The following is a 26,306-nucleotide window of genomic DNA, read 5'->3' on the forward strand; positions in this document are numbered from 1 at the left end:
CCTGATAGCCAAAGATGGAACAAATCAAGAATCAGAAAAAATAATGAATGAGATGGTTAAAACATAACGAATATATAAAAATTCCAAAGTGTATAATGATGCATCATAGAGAGAAAGTCCTCCCTCCTACCCTCCCCCACCCGGTTAAGAAATAAAAATGTACTGAACTCCGTTAGAAGTAAATAGGGCACTAATTCATTTTTCTGCAAATCAGCAAACAAATGGAAAGAAAGAATTAAGCATTTATCCTGCCTTTCCTGCATAAACTGTAATTAGGTCAGGGTAACCAAGTAGCCCAAGTTGATGAGAGCAAATTCCATTTTACAGAATTCCAGCTAATGAATGTGGGAGGTTTAACAGAATTAGAAAGCTACCATTTTTTAACCTCTGATGAAATAATAGATTCATGCAAAGATCCTCAGTGGATGGAACCATCAGACAGAAAGGTGAAGTGGAATTTCAAAATGGAGGGTTCATGTAAATAACTAAACACTGATCAGTCTTAGAATCACTTAAGTGGGATGCTATAATGGAGCACTTAAAAATTATAAAATGCCTCATTATTTGATGTAACATGAAACACATAGCACCACCTATGACATATCTTTGTTCAAACAATTAAACTGGAATCTGACTTAAAAGTGTGGGTGTGTCAACCTTGAGAAGGAATGAAATTCTGATACATGTGACAACATGGATGAGGCTTGAAGAAATTATGCTAAGTTAAATAAGCCAGTAGTAAAAGGACAAATATTATATGGTTCCACTTATATGAGGCACCTAGAATAGGCAAATTCACAGAAACAGAAAGCAGAATATAGGTTACCAGGAGCCATGGAGAGACAGGAATGGGGACATCGTTTAATGGATGCAGAGTTTCTGGAAATGGATAGTAGTGATGATTGCACAACATTGTGAATGCACTTAATGCCGTTGAATTGTACACCTGAAAATGGTTAAAATGGTAAATTTTAGGTTATGTATATTTTATCTCAAAATTTTAAAAGGTGTGTGTGTGTGTGTGTGTGTGTGTGTGTGTGTGTGTAAGGGAATAGATAAAACAAGACTGGCAAAATGTTGAAAATTACTGAAGCTAAGTGATGGGTATGTGAAGGTTTCTCATAAGACTTTCTCCATTTTTGTGTATGTTTGAAAATTTCCATAGTAGAAGTTTTTAAAAGATCTAAGAAACATAGCAAACAAATATAGCAATTATCTTATTTAGATCTTGGTTTTAATGAACCAAATATAAAAAGGCATTTTTAAGACAAGAGAGAACATTTGAATATGGACTAGGTATTAGACAATACCATAGAATTATTGATAGGTTTGTTGGTGTGATAATGATGATTTTGCAAGGAAATGTTCCAGTTATTTCGAGATACGTTCTGAGTTATGTAGGGGTTAAATAGCATAATGTTTGGGATTTCCTTTTTTAAAATTAATTAATTTGGCTGTGCTGGGTCTTAGCTGCGGCACTCGGGATCTTCGTTGCAGCATGCAGGCTCTAGTTCCCCAACCAGGGATGGAACCCGGGCCCCCTGCATTGGGAGTGTGGAGTCTTAACCACTGGACCACCAGGGAAGTCCTGGGATTTCTTTTTTTTTCTTTCTTTTTTTAAAATTTATTTTATTTTTGGCTGCGTTGGGTCTTCGTTGCCGCATGTGGGCTTTCTCTAGATGCGGTGAGTTGGGGCTACTCTTTGTTGCGATGCACGAGCTTCTCATTGCAGTGGCTTCTCTTGTTGCGGAGCACAGGGTCTAGGTGCACAGGCTTCAGTAGTTGAGGCTCGCGGGTTCTAGAGCGCAGGCTCAGTAGTTGTGGCGCACAGGCTTAGTTGCTCCGCGGCATGTGGGATCTTCCCGGACCAGGGCTTGAACCTGTGTCCCCTGCATTGGCAGGCGGATTCTTAATCACTGCACCACCAGGGAAGCCCAGTCCCGGGATTTCTTTTTTTAAAAGATGATTATACAGATAGCTTAGAATTTCTACATGTTTTCTTATGTTTATTCTAAAAAAAAAGTATCAGTTTTAATTTTGGTACTATATTATGTAAAGTGATTTTAAAGCTAATTGTATAATAAAAACAGGCTTTTACTTTGTGTGGCTTGAAATTTATCCCTGAAGGCAAGGAGGGTTCTGTCACTATCCTGACTCAGGAAAAGCATATTTCTTGTAAAGTTAATTTCTGAAGGCAACATGTTTAAAGTGTAGTAATTTAATGCACCATGAAGGATGCAAATATATGCACAAGATACATAGGAAATAGTCTGTGCCTACAAGGCACCTTCAGTTTATTAATTAATTTATTTATTTTTGCTGTGTTGTGTCTTCGTTTCTGTGCGAGGGCTTTCTCTAGTTGTGGCAAGCGGGGGCCACTCTTCATCGCAGTGCCCGGGCCTCTCACTATCGCGGCCTTTCTTGTTGCGGAGCACAGGCTCCAGACGCGCGGGCTCAGTAGTTGTGGCTCACGGGCCCAGCCGTTCTGCGGCATGTGGGATCCTCCCAGACCAGGGCTCGAACCCGTGTCCCCTGCATCAGCAGGCAGATTCTCAAGCACTGTGCCACCAGGGAAGTCCTTCAGTTTAAAAGAAGTAAATATTCTTTGGGTTTTCAAATTAGGATTTTGTCACAGTTGTGAGTTCTGTAATCTGACCATTGTGAACATATACACAGAGCTTCTGAGATAATGTATGAAAAACCATACCAGCTGTAAAGCATTATTCAAATGTAAGGTATTACTGATATTAAATGTCTGGAAAAATGAAAAAAATAGTAAAAATAGAGCTTATCATTAAATCAGTAATCCTCCTGCTACATTATTTGCATGAATTTATGTTTTCTAGCTCATGAAAATACAGAATATGTTAACATTAATGTAAAATTTCCTCTTATTCCTAAGTTGAATAATGGATTCTTCTGGCCTAGACTTTTTCTTTTTTTATTTTATTTATTTATTTATTTTATGCGGTACGCGGGCCTCTCACTGTTGTGGCCTTTCCCGTTGCAGAGCACAGGCTCTGGACGCGCAGGCTCAGTGGCCATGGATCACGGGCCCAGCCGCACCAAGGCATGTGGGATCTTCCCGGACCGGGGCAGGAACCCGTGTCCCCTGCATCGGCAGGCGGACTCTCAACCACTGCGCCACCAGGGAAGCCCTAGACTTTTTCTTATTTAAATTAGTCAAAGAAAGTTTGTCATCTGTGTAAAAGCAAATATTCTCTGAATGTTCAGAGAAACTGTGATTATCCATAACTTCTCTGTAGAAATATAGGCTACTGAATCTAACTTGAATTTATGAGATATATGAGACCTCAATTTATATATTAATTGATTTTTAGTATGAAGAGATTAGTGTGCTTTTTCTTATGAAATTTGTTTTGACCTTTTTGAAAAAAATATAGTTCGATATTATTATAATCTTTTGGCACCTATGATAGCATAGGTGCCAAAAGATAAAAACAGTTCCTTTCTACATGGGTCTTAGCAAATTGCTGACTCCTAACGGAAAAAACTGGAAAATCAATTTCAAAATAATTGTGCTGATATTGTATTTTTTCTGGGCTTTTGCTTTTCTAAGCTCATTTCTTTGTGAAAACTACATTTCTGCTGTTTTTTGGAATTCTCAGAGAATAGAGGGATTTTATGGGTTGTTTTTTTTTAACATCTTTATTGGAGTATGATTGCTTTACAATAGTGTGTTAGTTTCTGCTTTATAACAAAGTGAATCAGCTATACATATACATATATTCCCATTTCTCCTCCCTCTGGCGTCTCCCTCCCACCCTCCCTATCCCACCTCTCTAGGTGGTCACGAAGCACCGAGCTGATCTCCCTGTGCTATGCGGCTGCTTCCCACTAGCTATGTATTTTACATTTGGTAGTGTATATATGTCCATGCCACTCTCTTACTTAGTCCCAGCTTACCCTTCCCACTCCCCTATGGTTATTTTTCAAATGAAATGTGGCAGTAGTTAGAAATGGATGTATAGGGAAGCAAGATCTCAAAGCTTACTCCTCTGTTATTTAGAGAACATTTATTAAACACTTACTGTGTGCTAAGCGCATGAAGTAACTAAAGTATCAAAAGAGCACAATGGGATAGGTACTATCATCATCCCCATTTTACATATGAGGAAACTGAGGCACAGAAAGACTAAGAAACTTGCCCATGGTAGTTACTTAGAGGAACAGGGGCAGATCTAGGATATTGATCAGCCTGTCTGACACTGCCCCTATGCTCATAATCATGTTCTTCTGCCTTCATGACTGTTATCACTGAATTCTTTCATTTTTTTAACTCAAGTTCAGCTGATTTACAATATTATATGTTTCAGGTGTACAACATAGTGATTCATAATTTTTAATGATTATACTCCATTTATAGTTATTATAAAAATTGGCTATATTCCCTGTGCTGTACAATATATCCTTGTAGCTTATTTATTTTTATTTTTAATATTTTATTTATTTATTTATCTATTTATTTATTTTGGCTGCACCGGGTCTTAGTTGAGGCACGTGGGATCTTTTAGTTGCAGCATGCAGACTTCTTAGTTGTGGCATGCGGACTCTTAGTTGCGGCATGAGAACTCTTAGTTGCGGCATGCATGCGGGATCTAGTTCCCCGACCAGGGATCGAGCCCAGGCCCCCTGCATTGGGAGCATGGAGTCTTACCCACTGGACCACCAGGGAAGTCTCTATTTATTTTATTTTATTTTTTATAAATTGATTGATTGATTGATTGATTTTTGGCTGCGTTAGGTCTTTGTTGCTGTGTGCGGGCTTTCTCTAGTTGCAGCGAGCGGGGGCTACTCTTTGTTGCGGTGTGCGGGCTTCTCATTGCGGTGGCTTCTCTTGTTGCAGAGCACGGGCTCCAGGCGCGCAGGCTTCAGTAGCTGTGGCACTTGGGCTCAGCAGTTGTGGCTCGCAGGCTCTAGAGCGCAGGCTCAGTAGTTGTGGCACATGGGCTTAGCTGCTCCGTGGCATGTGGGATCTTCCCAGGCCAGTGCTTGAACCCATGTCCTCTGCATTGGCAGGTGGATTCTTAACCACTGCACCACCAGGGAAGTCCTCCTATTTATTTTATATATAGTAGTTTGTACCTCTTAATGCCCTACCTCCAGCTTGCCTCTCTCCCCTTCCCTCTCTTCACTGGTAACCACTAGTTTGTTTTCTAGATCTGCGAGTCTGTTTCTTTTTTGTTATATTCACTAGTTTGTTGTATTTTTTAGATTCCACATATATGTGATATCATACAGTATTTACCTTTTTCTATCTGACTTATTTCAATTAGCATAATGCCCTCCAAGTCCATCCATGTTGTTGCAAATGGCAAAATTTCATTCTTTTTTATGGCTGAGTAGTATTCCATTGTGTATGTATACCACACCTTCTTTATCCATTCATCTGCTGATGGGTACTTAGGTTGCTTACATATGTTGGCCATTGTAAATAATGCTGCTATGTACATTGGGGTGCATGTCTCTTTTCGAATTAGTATTTTCATTTTTTTTCAGATAAGTACCCAGGAGTGGAATTGCTGGGTCATATGGTAGTTCTGTTTTTAGTTTTTTGAGAAAACTCTATACTGTTTTCCATAGTGGCTGTCCCAATTTACAGTCCCACTAACAGTGTACAGAGGTTCCCTTTTTTTCCACATCCTTGCCAACATTTGTTATTTGTGGTCTTTTTGATGGCTAAGACTGAATTCTTAACGATCATCTCCTCCAGTATCTCCACTAGAAAAGAGACTTTTTTTCAGGAAGTTTTAATTTTTGCGTTAATAAGAGAGGTTCATTGATTGCATAGAGGAGAGCATCTTAGAATTTTTTTAAATAAAGGGGGAAGGAGTGGGCAAGAACCAAGATTCCATGTAGCACTACTGGAATAAATGGCTGGTATCAAGATTTGTGGAATAAGTGGTAAAAATATTTTTACTTCAAGTCAGAAATTCTAAGACATTTCCATCAACCTACATATGTTCTGTTACTGTTACTTTGCACACTGCTTCTCTGAATCACTGGTTGTGTTAGCTTGGACAGGCTACTTAACCTAACATCCTATAAATGCGATAGTAATTCCCAGCTCAGCCCTCCTAGTGATGCTGAATGAGCTAGCCCATGAAGAGAACCCAGGCCAGACCCCGCCATAGAGTCAGTGCTCAATTAAGTACAGGTTGTTATTATTGAGCACAGTGGGAGATGGAAACAATATCTAACCTGATAATGTGTTTTCAAGTTGCTGCAAAGCCGAGGGGCCAGGACAAGTACACAAATAACTGCAATGGAGTGAAGTAGGATTAGTGTGGTGTAAGAAGTACGGAAAGAGTGCTATGGGAGAGGGTTCCCCATCATTGGTGGAATCAGGGAAAGCTCTGAGAAGAAGGTGTTAACTCATTTCAGCTAAGCCAGCTTTTCCTGAAGTGTGGAACGCACATGGGGCAGTAATGGAAGATGACTTCATGTGGTATTCTGACATGGCATGAAATAACTTTGAATTCCATGGTAAAAAATGATTCCCTTTTCCAATTCGTCTGACCTCATTAGGGAGAACCTCTTGGCTTGGTGCCAGTAGTGGCAGCTCTCAAACACAGGCTCATGTGCCTTTTTGTCAAAGGGAGAGCAGACTTCAGGCTCAAAATAGGGAGCATCTACTTAGAATTTTGTTGCTATTTTTAGTTACATGCTATTTATAGCAAATGGTACTGGTTTTCCCATGTGAAGTAGTGATACAAACTTTTCTGTATAAAAAAAATTTCTCTAAGAAAAAATGAGTTGATTTAAAGAAAAAATACTAAGCAAATAATATTACATATGACTCGTGGGTTATGGTAAATGGTATGTGAAGAAACTCTGTGCTGGACTATGAAAGAGGGACAGAAGTTTACCAGGAACAATGAGAGTATTCATGATATGTACAGCTTGAGTAAAGGGGCATGGCAAAAAAGTATGTTTGGAGATTAATAAATAGTTCAATTTGGGAGGAGCAAGTTTCATTACTGATAAGTAACAAAGCTAGAAGTACAAAACTATATTAAAATTCAGTTAGTAACAAAGTTTTACAGACCTAGCAATAATCGTTGATATTCCTCAACTGCTGTTTATCATTTTTTCCATGGAAAATTTTCTTTTCTTTCTGTATATCTGAGGAGAAAATTAAGCACTTCAGTCAACTTAAATCTGAACTTTTTCTTAAAGACAATACTTTGAGGAAGATACTTTGTTTAATTACAGAACTTAAAGTAGCAGCCCCGAAAAACTTCATTCTGAAAAGGCTTTTCTGGAAAGTAGTTGTTTTGTCTTATTTTTAATCTTTAAAGCTTGTTTTACCTGTTTAGCAAATGCAGCATATTCAATCTTAAAGTAAAATATAAATAAATGTTGTATACTGATGCTGCATTTTAAAATGTTGATTAAATTTAATGCAATCATCTTGATGCCTGAAATGTTGTGATGGAATCATTGTATATGGTGTGTTGGGGCCAGGGAGACAGAAGAGAGGGGAGAGCAGTAGGGAAAAGATAGTAGCTCACATGGGTTGGGTTAGCAGACACAAAAAAAGAGAGATCGAGGGGAAGTTCCTGGCATGCAAGAAGTATGAGTACAGACAGTGAGATGAGAAAGTACATTTCAAGAAGTCTTATGTGTATGTTCCCCTACAATAAAAATATAATTAAAAAGTTACTTTTGAATGTAGGATTGTTATTTTTTAAAAGGTGACTCCTGGGAAGTCAAAGCAGTCTAGCTCCCACTTGGCAAGTTACACACTTACTCTGTAAGCCTGACTTGTAGTCTCAGGTTTAGGTGAAGGTATTGAGAAGCCCAGGTGAGTACTGGTGCTGTGCTAATGAGACTCATTCTGGTTAGTGGTCTTATACATAGTTGCCACCTTTTTATTGCACAGTTGGGAAGTGCACAGCTTCCCCAGCCATACCTGACAGTCTTGGCCATGTCTTAGATTCTAAGTGCTTGACACATCTGATGACCAACCATCCTGGTTTACCTAGACTAGGATAACAAACTCTCCCAGTTTGCCTGGGACCGAGGAGGTTCATGGCACTTGGGACTTTTAGTGCAAAAGGTAGACCAGTCCCAAGCAAATTGGGATGGTTGATCACCCTAATTAGAGGGCAGAGTAGCTACAGAGAATAGAGTATCAAGTGTCCCCAACATTGAGGCAGGTAAGGATGATGTAGTGCTGTATAATCAAAAATGCTTGAGCTAGATAGACACTGTTAGGAATACACCATCCAAGTTTTAACTAAAAAACTTCAGAGAATTATGGAAAATACAGGGACAGGCATCAACATGACTTACATATGGTTATGAAGAGTCCACATGGAAAGGCTAAAGAAATTGGTATTATCTCCCACCCAAATAAACCTCTCCAGTCCAACCTACATGGTGTCTACTCATCTATAACACTGATTGTGAGGACTTTGCTTCCTAAAAAACTTCTTGAGGTTCTCCTTATTAAGTACAAGCACTTTGGCTTTGGCATTTAAGGCTCCCCACTACTGACCTCTTGTCACAGATTCCAAGTGTGGACAGGCATGGCCTTTATTTTAGCAGGGTGGGTTATCAGGAAGGGGCCAACATCTGCATAGGGCAGCCACTGGGAAAACGAATCCAGCTGTAGATGCTAAGGGAGAAGGCACAGTGCCCAAGGACGAGAGTGATCTCTACAAAGAGAATGTGCAAAATGAGAAATATCAGGGCATTATAGCATGTGGGTGGATTACACCCAGATGTCTGCATAAACATTTGGCACCAGGAAGATCTGCACGTTCAGGATTTGGGAACAGGGCCTTCATGGAATGTGGGGTTGGGGGGAGTAGCAACGATACAAAGTCAAGAGTAAAGTCAGTAGCTGGGAAAGGACTGGCAAAGGACTTAGCTCAGGGCCCAAAGAAGAGGGCCACCTAGACAACCTGGACACAATCAGGGGATTGATTTAAAGCAGATGTCTAGGCAGGAGAACGGAGCTACCACCTAAGGGTTAGACTCGCAAGAAGGGTGTTGATGCTGAATACCAGAATGTTGGTCTTAAGGGTCTCCAATCTTAAAACAGGCCTGAAGCAGGTGGCCTCGGCTGTGGAGGAAAAGAGGGATGCAAGAGAAAGGGAATAAAACCAGGTCTAGCCCACTCAACCCACCACTTCACCACTCTCACCTCTTTTCTGTAAAAGCTTGAACCATGTGAAATGATTGGAACACCCTGCCCTTCCCAGCTCCTCCACGTTTTCCCCTACTATTGCTTTCTCTAGGATACTCTTTCCATTTTCTCCTGTTAAAATCCTACCCATTCATTCTCCAAGGCTCATCTCAAATGCTGTTCTTCTGCCTTTCCTCAATGGAGAACTGTGGTACCTTCCTCTTTCTGATCTTATGGCAGTTCTGTGCCTTAGAACTCTCCTTGATATTTTATAATCTGCACTGTTCAGTAAAGTAGCCACCTAGCCACACGCGGCTATTAAGCACTTGAACGTGGCTAGTGACCAAGGAAGTGAAACATTAATTTTATTCAGTTTTAGTCCATTTAAATGTAAATAACCACATGTGGCTAGCGGCTTCTGTATTGGACAATGCAGTTCTACAGCATCTCCCATAGTACTTTCTCTTTAACGATTCAATAAACATTTATGGCATGCCTATTCTGTGCTTGTAGCAATAGGTACTAGAAATGCAACCATGGCTAAGACACAGTCTCTACCCTCAGGAATTAGCACAGACATTCTCCCTTTTGCTTGGTATATATTTGTTATTTACCATAGTATTCTATAAGCTTCTTCAGGACAGGCATGTGTCATACTCATCTTTGTATTCTCCCTAAGGCCTAACATAATGCCTGCCTATATCAGGTTGCACAATCAATTCATAATAAATTGAAATTTTATTCTCTTGTGAAAAATTAACCTGATTGGAAGTCTAGGAGTAAAGCATTCATGTTCTGCTTCTTACTTGAAAATTCTGCAGCCGTTCTTTAATGTAATATCCTTAGATGGACTACAATAGAAGATCTTCTAATTTAGTTGTCAACAATGAAAGGTCAAAGTGAATAGAGAGGGAAATAAAGGCACATGGGTAGTCTTCCTGTTTGGGGTCTTTCCCTACTTCAGTGGAGTACGTTGTGTCCCTCAGAGCTGGTAGCCTTATATTCTCTCTCTAACCTGCAACCAAAATCTAGTCTCATATTCATTTACACAGAGTTAACAAATATGACTAGTAAAACTCAACATTTTAATCTTCTTTTAGGAGCTCTTTTATTTAAATGGTTATCATAGCCTTAAGCTAAAGCAGTGTTTTTTTCCAACTTTGTGCTGGGCTCCCTGCAGAATGTAAGTTTATGTGAAGCTCCCTTAAGAACCCACACTGGGGTGGGGAAATTAGAGGCAGCTTTAATTTTTGGTTCTTGGGTAAGAGGATGGGAAATTATACATATATATTTAAAAATTATAATAGGGGCTTCCCTGGTGGCGCAGTGGTTGAGAGTCCGCCTGCCGATGCAGGGCATGTGGGTTCGTGCCCCGGTCCGGGAGGATCCCACATGCCGCGGAGCGGCTGGGTCCGTGAGCCATGGCCGCTGAGCCTGCGCGTCCAGAGCCTGTGCTCTTTAATGGGAGAGGCCACAACAGTGAGAGGCCCGTGTACCGCAAAAATAAATAAATAAATAAAGTTAATATAATGAATAACTATAGGCATAATCTTATAATTAATAATACAATTATTATAATCATATAATAAACAATATAATATTATATAATCATAATATATACAGTTGACCCTTGAACAACATTAGTTTGAACTGCTTGGGTCCACTTATATGTTGATTTTTTCAATAGTAAATACTAAACTACTACACGATCACGGTTAGTTAAATCCAAGGTGTGGAACCGCAGATACGGAGGGCTGACTGTAAGTTATACTCACATCTCGTGTTGTTCAAGTGTCAAATGTTTATCATTTTCCCTTTTAAAAATCAACTTCATTGGGGTATAATTTTCCTCTGTAGGTAATTTTTATTCTTCAATTTTATTACAAGAAAAATTTTAAATTACGAGAACACTTTTGTACAGGTTGACTAAACTGCAAGCTTTAGGAATACTGACACCATGTCCAGTTTGTCAGTTTTGCTTAAGGTGTTATTCTCATTACTTAGCATAGTACCTGCCACATGGCTGCAATCAATAGTTACATGTTCAATGAATGAATGAAAGAGTTCTCTAGACATGTTATTTCCCAACCATTCTTTTTTTCTTCATGAAGTTTTTTTTTCCTTCAGTTTTTAAAAACTATGGTGAAATACATATAACATAAAATTTACCATCTTAACCATTTTTAAGTGTCTAGTTCAGTGTTAGGCACTCATGTTGTATATCTATCACCACCATCCTTCTGCAGAACTCTTTCCATCTTACAAAACTGAAACTATATTCATTAAACAACAACACCCCATTTCCCCTTCCCCCCAGCCCCTGGCAACCACCATTCCTCTTTGCGCCTCTATGAGTTTGACTATTCTAAATATCTCATGTAAGAGGAATTATACAGCATTTGTCATTTTGTGACTGGCTTATCTCACTTGGCATGATGTCTTCCAGATTCATTGATGTTAGAGTATACGTCAGAATTTCCTTCATTTTAAGGTTGAATAATATTCCCGGTATGTAATACCACATGTTATTTATCCATTCATCCATTGATTAGCACTTGGGTTGCTTCCACATTTTAGCTACTGTGAATAATGCTGTTATGAACATGGGTGTGTAAGTATCTCTTTGAGACCCTGCTTTCAATTCTTTTGGGAGTATAGTTGGAAGCAGAATTGCTAAATCATATGGTAATTCTATTTTTAATTTTTTGAGGCACCGCCATACTGCTTTTCACAGCAGCTATACCATTTTACATTCCCACCAACAGTGCATAAGGGCTCCAGTTTTTCCACATCCTTGTTATTTACTGATTTTTTTTTTTTTTTTTGCGGTACGCAGGCCTCTCACTGTTGTGGCCTCCCCCGTTGCAGAGCACAGGTTCCAGACGCGCAGGCTCAGCGGCCATGGCTCACGGGCCCAGCTGCTCTGCAGCATGCGGGATCTTCCCGGACCGGGGCAGGAACCCGTGTCCCCTGCATCGGCAGGCGGACTCTCAACCACTGCACCACCAGGGAAGCCCTTTACTGATTTTTTGATAGTAGCCATTCTAATGGGTGTTGGGGGTACCTAATAGTTTTGATTTGCATTTCCCTAATGATTAGTGATGTTGAGCATTTTTTCCCATGCTTATTGGCAATTTGTATATCTTCTTTGGAGAAATACTGGCGTCCAATTTACATATAATAAAGTGCACATACTTTTGAGTGCATTGTAAAGAGTTTTAACAAATGTATATATCTGTATAAACACCACCCCAGTCAAGACTGAGAACATTTCTATCACCCCTTAGGGCTACCTCGTGCCCTCTGGCAGTCAGTTTCCTCTGACCCCTGGCCTCAGGCAACTATTGTACTTTCTGTTGTCATAGATTAGTTTTGCCTGTCCTAGAATTCCACTTACATGGAATTGTACACTATGTACACTTTTGTGTTTGGCTTCTTTTGACATAATATTTTTGAGACTCTTTCATGTTGTTGCTGGTAGGCAGAAGATATTTTATAAGTGAAAATTCCTGAACCACTGAGCGGTGGGAGATCACAATAATAACTGACTTTATTAAGCACATACAATATGTTGAGTACTGTTCAGGCTTTACAAATAATATCTTACTTAATCCTAACATCAACCTCATGAGGTGATTCTATTAATCCCATTTTAGAGATGAAAAGTCACAGAATGTATAAGTAATCTGCCAAATGTCCTACAGCTACCCAGTGGCAGAGCTGGTATTTGAACTCAAAGAACCTGGCTCCAGAGTCAGCGTGTAAAGTTACCACCCTCGGCAACCCCAGCACTCCTGAGAGGGCCAAGGTGTACGTCCTGCTCCTTTTGTCCTTCCCTCTTTCCACTTGCCGTCCTCAGCCTCTTCTGAGCACACATATACCTGTCTAAACGAAGAGTCTAAGTTGCCACTAGTAAATGAAAGTGTAAGGCCAACTGGCCCGAGGCAGGGGAACACAATCAGATTCACAGGTTGCATCAGACCGAAATTCTCCGGACCACCCAGTTCCAGAAACTGACCTGGAGACATTCCGGACCACCCAGTTCCAGAAACTGACCTGGGGACTTTGCACCCGGCCCAGCCTTCCCGCCTTTCGAGGGGCGGGACTAACGGTCCCCCAGGATACCCGAAAAGACCACCAAATAAGGAATACCCTGCGCCCTCCCAGATTCACCACACCCCTTTCCCTTCTTCCCCTATAAAATCTTGCCCAACCCGTGCGACTTCTCTGGCCCCTTTCTCTCGGACCAGTGAACCTCGCCCGGGAGCGCTCCCTAATAAAGCTCACTTGAAGCTTTCCTCTGTTTCGCGGTGCCGTTTGTTAAGATCCGACCTTACAGAAAGTGCTGGGGAAAAAATGAACAGTAGAGGAATAGAAAAGAGAAGCAATTATATCCAATTCTCATTAGTACCAACTTGCCTGATTTCATGGGCCTGTGCTTATTTTCATGCTCAATTATCTCATGAGGCTGGATAGGAACACAAAAAAAACTGGTTCCCACACTCTTAAGTCAGTGTTTATTTTGGCAGAAGTGGCAATCTACATTTCCACTGTATTAACAGAAGTATTAAAATCATTCTGCACCATCTTCATGGGCTATACCACTGCTGTACATTTGTTTCTGAATTAGTAAACAGTTTTAAGTGAGTGCTTTTCTAGCCATTATTTCATTATGTCCTCACAAAGGCCAAATTACTTTGGAAAGGCAGGAAATATAGCGGCCCCCATTTAATATTATTATTCCAAGGTGACTGAATGACTGGCCTAACGTTATACACCTACTTCTGGATGATCTTCACTATTAATGGTGAAGCTGGGCCTAGAAGGCATCTCTCAGCGTCACCCGCTAGGTTTTAGCTCTGGCTCTGTTCACCAGGACAATGGTCTTCTGGTTGTAAGTAAAAGTATATTTTCAATTTGGGTTATGCTAGTGTTAATGAGAGAGAATGTAAATCACTTTCTCCCTAATTGAAGAACAAATCATTTCTTCTTATTTTTATTATGTAAGAATTGAGAGTTTTGCCAACAGATACCTTAATTACCGTCTTCTTTCCTGCTTGCTTTCACAGACCAGTGACCGTTTTTATTTCCTAGTAAACAAACTTCATGAGTACTTGCCAGAGTCTAGGGATAAGAATGCACATCAAAATAAAAGCCAAAGTGTTGGTGAGCTGGTGTAAGTACTAACTGGATAATCATAGATATTTTTCCCTACGATGTTCAAGATAAATGGAAGGCATTGGGCAAAATATATACTGTATTAATGATTAATAGGGCAGCAAGTTTTGCTTCACATAGATTTTTTAAAAACAGCATTTATTTTGTTCTAATTGTATAGTTAAAGAAAAACTACACAAGAAACTAGTAATACTGGCTGTCCCAAAAGGGAAAAAAATGAGTGTCTGAATAAAAGACACCTTTCACTGTATTCCCTTTTTTACCTTTGAAATTTTGAGCCAGAAATTACTACTTGAAACAGTTAAAATTATTAAATGTAGTTTAAAAATAGTGTGATTATCATTAAAACTCTGCAAAAAATAAGTGCAAAAATCAATATGTAAATGACTTTTAATCCTGACATGCACCTATTAATTCATTCATTCAACAAATATTTTTGAGTGCTTACTATGTAGCAGTCACAGAGTAGACACTCAACCAATGTTGGCAATTTAACATACAGAATTTCCTTCCTATACTTTTTTCTACATGGCTATCTGAATGCAGTTCTATTGAGCATTACTGATTTTGTGGAATTCTTAACTTACAATGAAATCATGCCATTTCTGTGATTTTTTTTTCTCTTTGTTTTCTAGGGCATGCATTGAAATTATACAGACTCTGGGACTGATGTTCAGAGAAACAGAAACTGAGGCATCACCCCTGAACACATTGGCAGCTAAGAAGTAAGGCCTTTTAAAAATTGAGACCTTGTAGTTGCAACCCATTAACTATTCTACTGAGTGTCTTCCAGAACTCAACTCTCTTAGACTTCTCTGTTCAATCCCCTTGTAAATATATTAAACTCTTTTGTCTCACTTCCTTCTTTGATGAATACATTAATTAACATACTGAGTCCTCTCTGATTATTGGGGGCACAAAGATTTTGTTAGCATAAGTTTATCTTTTGTCATTGCCTGAAAAAGACCAAATGAACCATCATACGTTAAAAACGAGGGGGTCTCTATTAGAATTTTCTAGAGTACACTTTTATCCACATTGCAAAGGCAGGAACTATAGTAGCTCCCTTTAGTATATAATTGTGTGACCTTGGAGTGAATGACATTGGAGGGAAAGCTGTTGTAAGATACTCCAAGATATGTGGCCCGAAGAAGATAGAAATTTACATCATTCTTACATAACAGTCCCGAGTTAATAGCCATGCTTTTCCTCTACAAGATCAGCCAGAGACTTAGGTTCCCTCCTTTTTGTTGCTCTGCTATCTTCTATCATGCTATCTTTGTCCTCATGGTTAGCTGGCTAAATTGCTTGCTTTTATAACTCCCTGTGGGAATCAGGAAGAGAAGTAAAGGGCAAGCAACTTTCCTTTTTAAGCAAGGCGTATAAGACTTTTGCTTACCTTCTGTTGGTGAGAACTTTAGGCACATGGTGTTTCTAGCTGCAGAAGAGGCTGCAAAATGCGTCTGTAGTTGGACAGCTGTGTGCCTAGCTAAACTATAGATGGCAATGGGACATCTGTAATTTAAAGGAAGAATGGAAGAACGTATAGTGAGGGACAACAGCATTCTTTGCCACAGAAAGTATGTGTTTGCATGTCTTCCATATTATCTGCTTGACCTTTTTGTGAGATTTATAGGCTATGAATTACACCCTCGGGCAATGGTCTGACTAAAATCTTAATTTTTTTCTACCCATATCAATTGTTTATCTACATTTCTTGTACTAGAAGGTGGAAGAAGGAAGAGAGCCATGGACTCTGAAACATTTAAACCAGAGGGAAGAATAAGAACTTTTAGTAATATTTGTCCAGGCTATTTATTAGAGACCTTTACAAATAAATTTTAATGATAATACTCATTAACATACCTTAAGCAACTTGCTATGTGCCAGGGACTATGGGCATACTGTGCATTATAGCAGGGATGGTCAAACATTTCTGTAAAAGGCCATATAGTATGGGCTTCCCTGGTGGCTCAATGGTTAAGAATCCACCTGCCAATGCAGTGGACACGGTTTGAGCCCTGGTCCGGGAAGATCCCACATGCCACAGAATAACTGAGCCTGTGCGCCACAACTACTGAGCCTGCGCTGTAGAGCCTGCAAGCCACAACTACTGAAGCCTGTGCACCTGGAGCCCGTGCTCCGCAACAAGAGAAGCCACTGCAATGAGAAGCCCGCGCACTGCAACAAAGAGTAGCCCCCGGAGGGCCCCCACAAGCTTCTGGGATCTGCAGGGAGCAGGTGTCTCAGTGACAACTATACTCTGGACTAAATCCTGAATTTGTCTTGTTGGTCAAATGATTAACATCAAAAGCAGCTCCAAGAGATTGTCTCAAGATGGCGGAGTAGAAGGACACGCCCTCATTCCCTCTTGCGAGAGCACCGGAATCACAACTAACTGCTGAACAATCATTGACAAGAAGACACTGGAACTCACCAAAAAAGATACCCCACATCCAAAGACAAAGGAGAAGCCGCAATGAGATAGTAGGAGGGGCGCAATCACAATAAAATCAAATCCCATAACTGCTGGGTGGGTGACTCACAAACTGGAGAACACTTATACCACCCACTGGAGTGAAGGTTGTGAGCTCCACGTCGGGCACCCAAACACGGAGGTCTGGCAACGGGAGGAGAAATTCGTAGAGAATCAGACTTTGAAGGCTAGCGGGATTTGATTGCAGGACTTCGACAGGACTGTGGGAAACAGAGCCTCCACTCTTGGAGGGCACACACAAAGTAGTGTGCGCATCAGACCCAGGGGAAGGAGCAGTGACCCCGTAGGAGACTTAACCACACCTACCTGTTAGTGTTGGAGGGTCTCCTACAGAGGTGGGGGTGGCTGTGTCTCACCGTGAGGACAAGGACACTGGCAGCAGAAGTTCTGGGAAGTGCTCCTTGGTGTGAGGCCTCCCAGAGTCCGCCATTAGCCCCACCAAAAAGCTGGGTAGGCTCCAGTGCTGGGTCGCCTCAGGCCAAACAACCAACAGGGAGAGAACCCAGCCCCACCCATGAGCAGACAAGCAGATTAAAGTTTTACTGAACTCTGCCCACCAGAGCAACACCCAGCTCTACCCACCACTAGTCCCTCCCATCAGGAAGCTTGCACAAGCCTCTTAGATAGCCTCATCCATGAGAGGGCAGACAGCAGAAGCAAGAAGAACTACAATTCTGCAGCCTGTTGAAGTAAAACCACATTCACAGAAATATAGACAAAATGAAAAGGCAGGGCTTCCCTGGTGGCGCAGTGGTTGAGAATCTGCCTGTCAATGCAGGGGACACGGGTTCGAGCCCTGGTCTGGGAAAACCCAACATGCCACGCAGCAACTAGGCCCGTGAGCCACAACTACTGAGCCTGCACGTCTGGAGCCTGTGCTCCACAGCAAGAGAGGCCGCAACAGTGAGAGGCCTGCACACCGCAATGAAGAGTGGCCCCCGCTCGCTGCAACTAGAGGAAGCCCACGCACAGAAACGAAGACCCAACATAGCCAAAAATAAATTAATTAAAAAAAAAAAAAGGCAAAGGACTTTGTACCAGATGAAGGAACAAGATAAAACCCCAGAAAAACAAAATGAAGTGGAGATAGGCAACCTTCCAGAAAAAGAATTCAGAATAATGATAGTGAAGATGATCTAGAACCTCGGAAAAAGAATGAAGGCAAAGATGCAAGAAATGTTTAACAAACACCTAGAAGGATTAAAGAACAAACAAACAAAGATGAACAATACAATAACTGAAATGAAAAATACACTAGAAGGAATCAATAGCAGAATAACTGAGGCAGAAGAATGGATAAGTGACCTGGAAGACAGAATGGTGGAATTCGCTGCCATGGAACAAAATAAAGAAAAAAGAATGAAAAGAAATGAAGACAGCCCAAGAGACCTCTGGGACAACATTAAACGCAACAATATTCACATTATAGGGGTTCCAGAAGGAGAAAAGAGAAAGGACGCAAGAAAATATTTGAAGAGATTATAGCCGAAAACTTCCCTAACATGGGAAAGGAAATAGCCATCCAAGTCCCAGAAGTGCAGAGAGTCCCAGGCAGTATAAACCCAAGGAGAAACATGCCAAGACACATAGTAATCAAAATTGCAAAAATTAAAGACAAAGAAAAATTATTGAAAGCAGCAAGGGAAAAATGACAAATAACATACAAGGAACTCCCATAAGGTTAACAGCTGATTTCCCAGCAGAAATTCTACGAGCCAGAAGGGAGTGGCACAATATATTTAAAGTGATGAAAGGGAAGAACCTACAACAAATATTACTCTACCCAGCAAGGATCTCATTCAGATTTGATGGAGAAATCAAAAGCTTTACAGACAAGCAAAAGCTAAGAGAATTCAGCACCACCAAAACAGCTCTGCAACAAATGCTAAAGGAACTTCTCTAACTGGGAAACACAAGAGAAGAAAAGGAGCTACAAAAAAAAACCCAAAACAATTAAGAAAATGGTCATAGGAACATACATATCAATAATTACCTTAAACGTGAATGGATTAAATGCTCCAACCAAAAGACACAGGCTTGCTGAATGGATACAAAAACAAGACCTATATATATGCTGTCTACAAGAGACCCACTTCAGACCTAGGGACACATGCAGACTGAAAGTGAGGGGACGGAAAAAGATATTCCATACAAATGGAAATCAAAAGAAAGCTGGAGTAGCTATACTTATATCAGATAAAATAGACTTTAAAGAATGTTACAAGAGACAAGGAAGGACAATACATAATGATCAAGGGATCAATGCAAGAAGAAGATATAACAATTATAAATATATATGCACCCAACATAGGAGCACCTCAATACATAAGGCAACTGCTAACAGCTATAAAAGACAAAATCGACAGTAACACAATAATAGTGGGGGACTTTAACACCTCACTTACACCAATGGACAGATCATCCAAAATGAAAATAAATAAGGAAACACAAGCTTTAAATGACACCATAGACGAGATAGATTTAATTGATATTTATAGGACATTCCATCCAAAAACAGCAGATTACACTTTCTTCTCAAGTGTGCATGGAACATTCTCCAGGATAGATCATATCTTGGGTCACAAATCAAGCCTCAGTAAATTTAAGAAAATCGAAATCATATCAAGCATCTTTTCCGACCACAACGCTATGAGATTAGAAATCAGTTACAAGGAAAAAAACGTAAAAAACACAAACACATGGAGGCTAAACAATATGTTATAAATAACCAAGAGATCACTGAGGAAATCAAAAAATACCTAGAGAAAAATTATAACAAAAACACGACAATCCAAAACCTATGGGATGCAGCAAAAGCAGTTCTAAAAGGGAAGTTTATAGCAATACAAGCCTACCTCAAGAAGCAAGAAAAATCTCAAATAAACAATCTAACCTTACACCTGAAAGAACTAGAAAAAGAAAAAACAAAACCCAAAGTTAGTAGAATGAAAGAAATCATAAAGATCAGAGCAGAAATAAATGAAATAGAAACAAAGAAAACAATAGCAAAGATCAATAAAACTAAAAGCTGGTTCTTTGAGAAGATAAACAAAATTGATAAACCTTTAGCCAGACTCATCAAGAAAAAGAGGGAGAGGACTCAAATCAATAAAGTTAGAAATGAAAAAGGAGAAGTTACAACGGACACCACAGAAATACAAAGCATCCTAAGAGAACAATACAAGCAACTCTATGCCAATAAAATGGACAACCTGGAAGAAATGGACACATTCTTAGAAAGGTATAACCTTCCAAGACTGAACCAGGAAGAAATAGAAAATATGAACAGACCAATCACAAGTAATGAAATTGAAACTGTGATTAAAAATCTTCCAACAAATAAAAGTCCGGGACCAGATGGATTCACAGGCGAATTTTATCAAACATTTAGAGAAGAGCTAACACCCATCCTTCTCAAACTCTTCCCAAAAATTGCAGAGGCAGGAACACTGCCAAACTCATTCTATGAGACCACCATCACGCTGATACCAAAACCAGATAAAGATACTACAAAAAAAGAAAATTACAGACCAATATCACAGATAAATATAGATGCAAAAATACTAGCAAACAGAATCCAACAACACATTAAAAGGATCATACAACATGATCAAGTGGAATTTATCCCAGGGATGCAAGGATTCTTCAATATACGCAAATCCATCAATGTGATACAGCATATTAACAAAGTGAAGAATAAAAACCATATGATCATCTCAATAGATGCAGAGAAAGCTTTTGACAAAATTCAACACCCATTTATGATAAAAACTCTCCAGAAAGTGGGCATAGAGGGAATCTACCTCATCATAATAAAGGCCATATACAACAAACCCACAGCAGACATCATTCTCAATGGTGAAAAACTGAAAGCATTTCTTCTAAGATCAGGAAGAAGACAAGGATGTCCACTCTCGCCACTATTATTCAACATAGTTTTGGAAGTCCTGGCCATGGCAATCAGAAAAGAAAAAGAAACACAAGGAATACAAATTGGAAAAGAAAAAGCAAAACTGTCAGTTTGCAGATGACATGATACTATACATAGAGAATCCTAAAGATGCCACCAGGAAACTACTCAAGCTAATCAATGAATTTGGTAAAGTTGCAGGATACAAAATTAATGCACAGAAATCTCTTGCATTCTCATACACTAACAACGAAAGATCAGAAAGGGAAATTAAGGAAACAATCCCATTCACCAGTGCAACAAAAAGAATAAAATACCTAGGATAAAACCTACCTAAGGAGGTAAAAGACCTGTACTCAGAAAACTATAAGATGCTGATGAAAGAAATCAAAGATGTCATAAACAGATGGAGAGATATACCATGTTCTTGGATTGGAAGAATCAATACTGTGAAAATGACTCTACTACCCAAAGCAATCTACAGATTCAATGCAATCCCTATCAAACTACCAATGGCGTTTTTTATGGAACTAGAACAAAAAATCTTAAAATTTGTATGGAGACACAAAAGACCCTGAATAGTCAAAGCAGTCTTGAGGGAAAAAAAATGGAGGTGGAGGAATCAGACTCTCTGACTTCAGACTATACTAAAAAGGTACAGTAATCAAGACAATACGGTACTGGCACAAAAACAGAAATATAGATCAATGGAACAGGATAGAAAGCCCAGAGATAAACCCACGCACCTATGGTCAACTAATCTATGACAAAGGAGGCGAGGATATACAATGAAGAAAAGACAGTCTCTTCAATGAGTGGTGCTGGGTCAATATTTAAAAAACAAACAACCCAAGCAAAAAATGGGCAGAAGACCTAAATAGACATTTCTCCAAAGAAGACATACAGATGGCCAAGAAGTACATGAAAAGCTTCTCAACATCACCAGTTATTAGAGAAATGCAAATCAAAACTACCATGAGGTATCACCTCAAACCAGTTAGAATGGGCATCATTAGAAAACCTATAAACAACAAATGCTGGAGAGGGTGTGGAGAAAAGGGAACTCTCTTGCACCGTTGGTGGGAATGTAAATTGATACAGCCACTATGGAGAACAGTGTGGAGGTTCCTTAAAAAACTAAAAATAGAACTACCATATGACCCAGCAATCCCACTACTGGGCATATGCCCAGAGATATCCATAATTCAAAAAGACACATGCACCCCAATGTTCATTGCAGCACTATTTACAATAGCCAGGTCATGGAAGCAACCTAAATGCACATCAACAAATGAATGGATAAAGAAGGTGTGCTACATATATACAATGGAATAGTACTCGGCCATAAAAAGGAACAAAATTGGGTCATTTGTAGAGACGTGGATGGATCTAGAGACTGTTATACAGAGTAAAGTAAGTCAGAAAGAGAAAAACAAATATTGTATGTTAACACATATATGTGAAACCTAGAAAAATGGTACAGATGAACTGGTTTGCAAGGCAGAAATAGACACAGATGTAGAGAACAAACGTATGGACACCAAAGGGGAAAGTGTCAGGTGCAGTGGTGGCTGTGGAATAAATTGGGACATTGGAATTGACATATATACGCTAATATGTATAAAATATATAACTAATAAGAACCTGCTTTATAAAAAAAAAATAAAATAAAATTCAAAAAAAAAAAAAAAAAAGAGTAGCCGCCACTCGCCACAACTAGAGAAAGCCCGCACACAGCAACAGAAACCCAATGCAGCCAAAAATTAAAAAAAAAAAGGCCATATAGTAAATTATTTTGGCTTTTCAGGCCATATAGTCTCTGTTGAAACTACTTAATGCTGCCATTGTCACAAAAGCACCCACAGACAATATGCAAAGGAATGGGCACAGCTGTGTTACAATAAAGCTTTATTTACAAAAACAGGTTCTAGGCTATTTGGACTGCAGGCCATAGTTTGTTGACCCCTGCTTTACAGCATACAAGGAAAATATACTCTGTTATTTTCTCTGCATACTTCTTTATGCAGTTGATGGTACTGCCATTTTCCCAATCTCCAAGAGGGAGATTGAAAATTATGAATGATATTTACATCTTCTCCCACACTGAAAGTATTGCTAAGTCATGTTACCCTTTTTGTCCACCTTTTGGTCCTTATGTTTCTTTATCCAAGATGGAGAAAATCATTCTTACCAATCTCTGTTGTAAAGTGTCGCATTTTAATTGTTCTGTCTTAACTTGGTTCAACCACATCAGCCCTACTACATCAAGCTTCTTTCCTGATATGTCTAATTCTTTTCATGCCCTTTGATATATATATTATATTGCTATAGTAGAGTCTGGTTGTAACGCTAACTTTTCAGTCAATTTTGATATTCATAGGGGTCAAATCATGTTACCTATACCATTAACTACCACCATAAATGTTTAATACAATTAATAATCTTCTATTGCCATGTAACAAATTACCACAAAGTTAGTGGCTTCAAACAACATACACTTATTATGTCACAGTTTCTGTAGATCAGGAAATTTGGGCACAGCTTAGCTGGATCCTCTGCTCAGGGTCTCATAAGGCTTCAATCAAGGTGTTGGCTGGGGCTGCAGTCTCATCAGAGGCTTGGGGCCCTCTTCCAAGCTCATCTGGGTAGTTGTTAGCAGAATTAATTTCCTTATAGCTGTAAAACTCATGACAGCTTGCTTCTTGGCAGGAATATCTCTGAGCTCAGGAAAGGCCTAAACTCTCCTTTAAAGGGCTCGCCTCATTAGATCAGGCCCACTCAGGATAATCTCTCTTTGATTAACTCAAAAGTCAACTAATTGGGGATCTTAATTATATTCGCAAAATCTCTTCACCTTTCTCATCTAACATAACATAATGACAAGAGTGATAGCCTAATAGATTCACAGGTCCTGACCATACTTTAGGGGAAGGGATCATATAGTGTATATACCATGGGATGAAAATCTTGGAAGCCATATTAAAATTCTGCCTACCACAATAACATAAGATGACTTATGAGACCATGAGTTTGCCCTTCAAAGTCTGTATTTTAAGATACTTTAATACATTAAAAATTCTTATATTAGAAATAATAACAATCTAAACAATGAAAGTATCAAACTGTTGGTACCATTTTTAAGGGTGTGATGTCAACCCTATAATAAGTCTATTATAATAAGTCAGGATGAAACTACCATTTTAGATTAAAATTCTTTTATCTATTATTGGCTTAATGGATTTTAAATTGAGTTGGCAGAAGGGATAGATTTCAAATTAAATTCCATTTGAGCAAATAAAAAAGCATTTATTCATTTCAGCATTTTTCTCTTTATTTTTTTCATAAGTAGAAATTTTATTTGTTCAACCCACTTCATTGTATTCTTGAAATATGCCATAATCCTTTCTTTTTTTTCAGTATCCTTATGGTTGAATTCATGTATTACCACAGCAAGTGACTCAGAATTTGAGAGTTCCTTCCCGTAGCCTAGGGTATACGATACTTTGAAAGGAAGCCGTTGCTGAAAATAAAGGACTATAATTAAATATAACAGTGAATGGAATGTCAATTCAAACTTAATATCAGGAAAAGCTTCTAAATGGAGTGCTTTGTTGATTTTGGAAGTGTCTTCTGAAAATAGACTGGCTGTTTTATAAAACAGCCTGAATCAAACATTAGCAAATATCCTGTAGGACATATCCTGCTTTTTTGAGCGATGTGCTGACAATGTTCTAACTTCTTTTCCAGATATGAGAACTAGACTTTTTTTTTTTTTAATTAATTAATTTATTTATTTAGTTAGTTTTGGCTGTGTTGGATCTTTGTTGCTGCACACAGGCTTTCTTTTTTCTGGTTGCAGTGAGCGGGGGCTACTCTTCCTTGCAGTGCACAGGCCTCTCATTATGGTGGCTTCTCTTGTTGCAGAGCACGGGCTCTAGGCGTGCGGGCTTCATTAGTTGTGGCACATGGGCTCAGTAGTTGTGGCTCACGGACTCTAGAGCGCAGGCTCAGTAGTTGTGGTGCACGGGCTTAGTTGCTCTGCGGCATGTGGGATCTTCCTGGACCAGGGCTTGAACCCGTGTCCCTGAATTGGCAGGCGGATTCTTAACCACTGAGCCACCAGGGAAGCCCTAGACTTGTTTTTTGAGTTGGAGAAACGAGGGGAATTATATTTCTAGTAGAATTTTGGTAAACTTCTAATCATGGTAATGATTTAAATGACTGTAAAAAGATTAGGAAGCCTCAAATATTACTAAACAAGGATTGTTTATATTCTTCTTTATTCCATTATGAAAGGAATGCTTAAGGTTATAGAGAATTTTTATACAGTCCTGTATGTAAATTCTTTTATTGCTCCTATCTGTCAAAGCTACTCTGATACTGACTTCAGTTAGGCAACTGATATTTTCAGTGGTCTGCCTTCAGCTCCTTTTCAACCATACATGGGTTGTACTATACACATGAAAATAGGGTTACTAACCCAGCTTCTCAGGATGCACATTTTGAATTGTGATTTTGTGTGTGTGTGCCTTTTTATTTTCAAATACTATGATATATTATTCAAATATATAGTAACATTTAAGTGAGTTATTAGTTAGTTAGTTAGTTAGTACGTTAGTGGACTGTACTAACAGTCCACATTTTTGTTTGAAATCAAAAGGCTTCAAGTTTAATACTAGTTTTATTCACTAATAGCTAGTGATCTTTAGTGGAACAGTAAACCTCTGAAATTCTTTGTTAAAAAAAGGTTTCTCGAGTCAAAAAACTTAAGAGATAAGCGTTTTAAGAAATGCTTCATACTGTTTCTTTGTCCCAGAGATAAACAGATATAAAATCTCTGAGAAGTCCTGTAGTAAAACTATCCAGTGAACTTGGCTTACCCAAGTATTTCCCATACTTCCTTTGACCACAGAACCTATTTTGACTATAATATTGCCTGGAATTAGTAATCCATAAAAAGCCCTTTGGGAAATACTGCTATAATTTAAATCACTCAAATTTCCCTTAAATCCAGATTCCCTAAGCTTTCCAAGCTAAGTGAACTTCTAGAACTATATTTTTTCTGAACCAAAAGACCAAGAAATTATATTTTCACTTAAATGTTTCATCACTAGACATTTGTCTGCATGTCTAGGGATACAAAAGCTCAGTCAAGAATGATCTGCAATCGCCACTAAAAACTACTAGAGCTCATCAATGAATTTGGTAAAGTTGCAGGATTCAAAGTTAACACACAGAAATCTGTTGCATTTCTATACACTAACAATGAACTATCAGAAAGAGAAATTAAGAAAACAATCCTGGGAGGGGCAATATAGGGGTAGGGATTAAGAGGTACAAACTATTATGTATAAAATAAGCTACAAGGATATATTATACAACATGGGGAATATGGCCAATATTTTATAATAACTATAAATGGAGTAGAACCTTTAAACATTGTGAATCAATATACTGTACACCTGTAACTTATATAATATTGTACATCAACTATACATCAATTTAAAAAACCATGATGAATTACCACTTCATAAAAAACAAAACAAAACAATCTCATTTACAAT

At 39.0% G+C, this 26,306-nt stretch overlaps 1 protein-coding gene and 1 pseudogene across 4 annotated transcripts in view; one reads left to right on the forward strand and one right to left on the reverse strand.

Annotated features, from left to right (window-relative positions):
• XPOT (exportin for tRNA) overlaps positions 1-26,306 on the reverse strand; it is a 134,639-nt gene that overhangs the window by 68,512 nt on the left and 39,821 nt on the right. For 2 of the 4 annotated variants that reach the window (XM_060306517.2, XM_030866408.3), the window contains exon 2: positions 15,735-15,850. The exons of the other annotated variants lie outside the window; for them this stretch is intronic. In XM_060306517.2, the coding sequence (XP_060162500.1) occupies positions 15,735-15,762 (28 nt within the window). In that variant the 5' untranslated portion in view covers positions 15,763-15,850. The remainder of the gene's footprint in view (positions 1-15,734; positions 15,851-26,306) is intronic. 4 annotated transcript variants of the gene reach the window in all.
• LOC132597984 (uncharacterized protein C12orf56-like) overlaps positions 1-26,306 on the forward strand; it is a 51,359-nt pseudogene that overhangs the window by 22,718 nt on the left and 2,335 nt on the right.

The sequence above is a fragment of the Globicephala melas genome, chromosome 10 (assembly GCF_963455315.2).
Source record: "Globicephala melas chromosome 10, mGloMel1.2, whole genome shotgun sequence".
In the NCBI taxonomy this organism is placed as follows: domain Eukaryota; kingdom Metazoa; phylum Chordata; class Mammalia; order Artiodactyla; family Delphinidae; genus Globicephala; species Globicephala melas.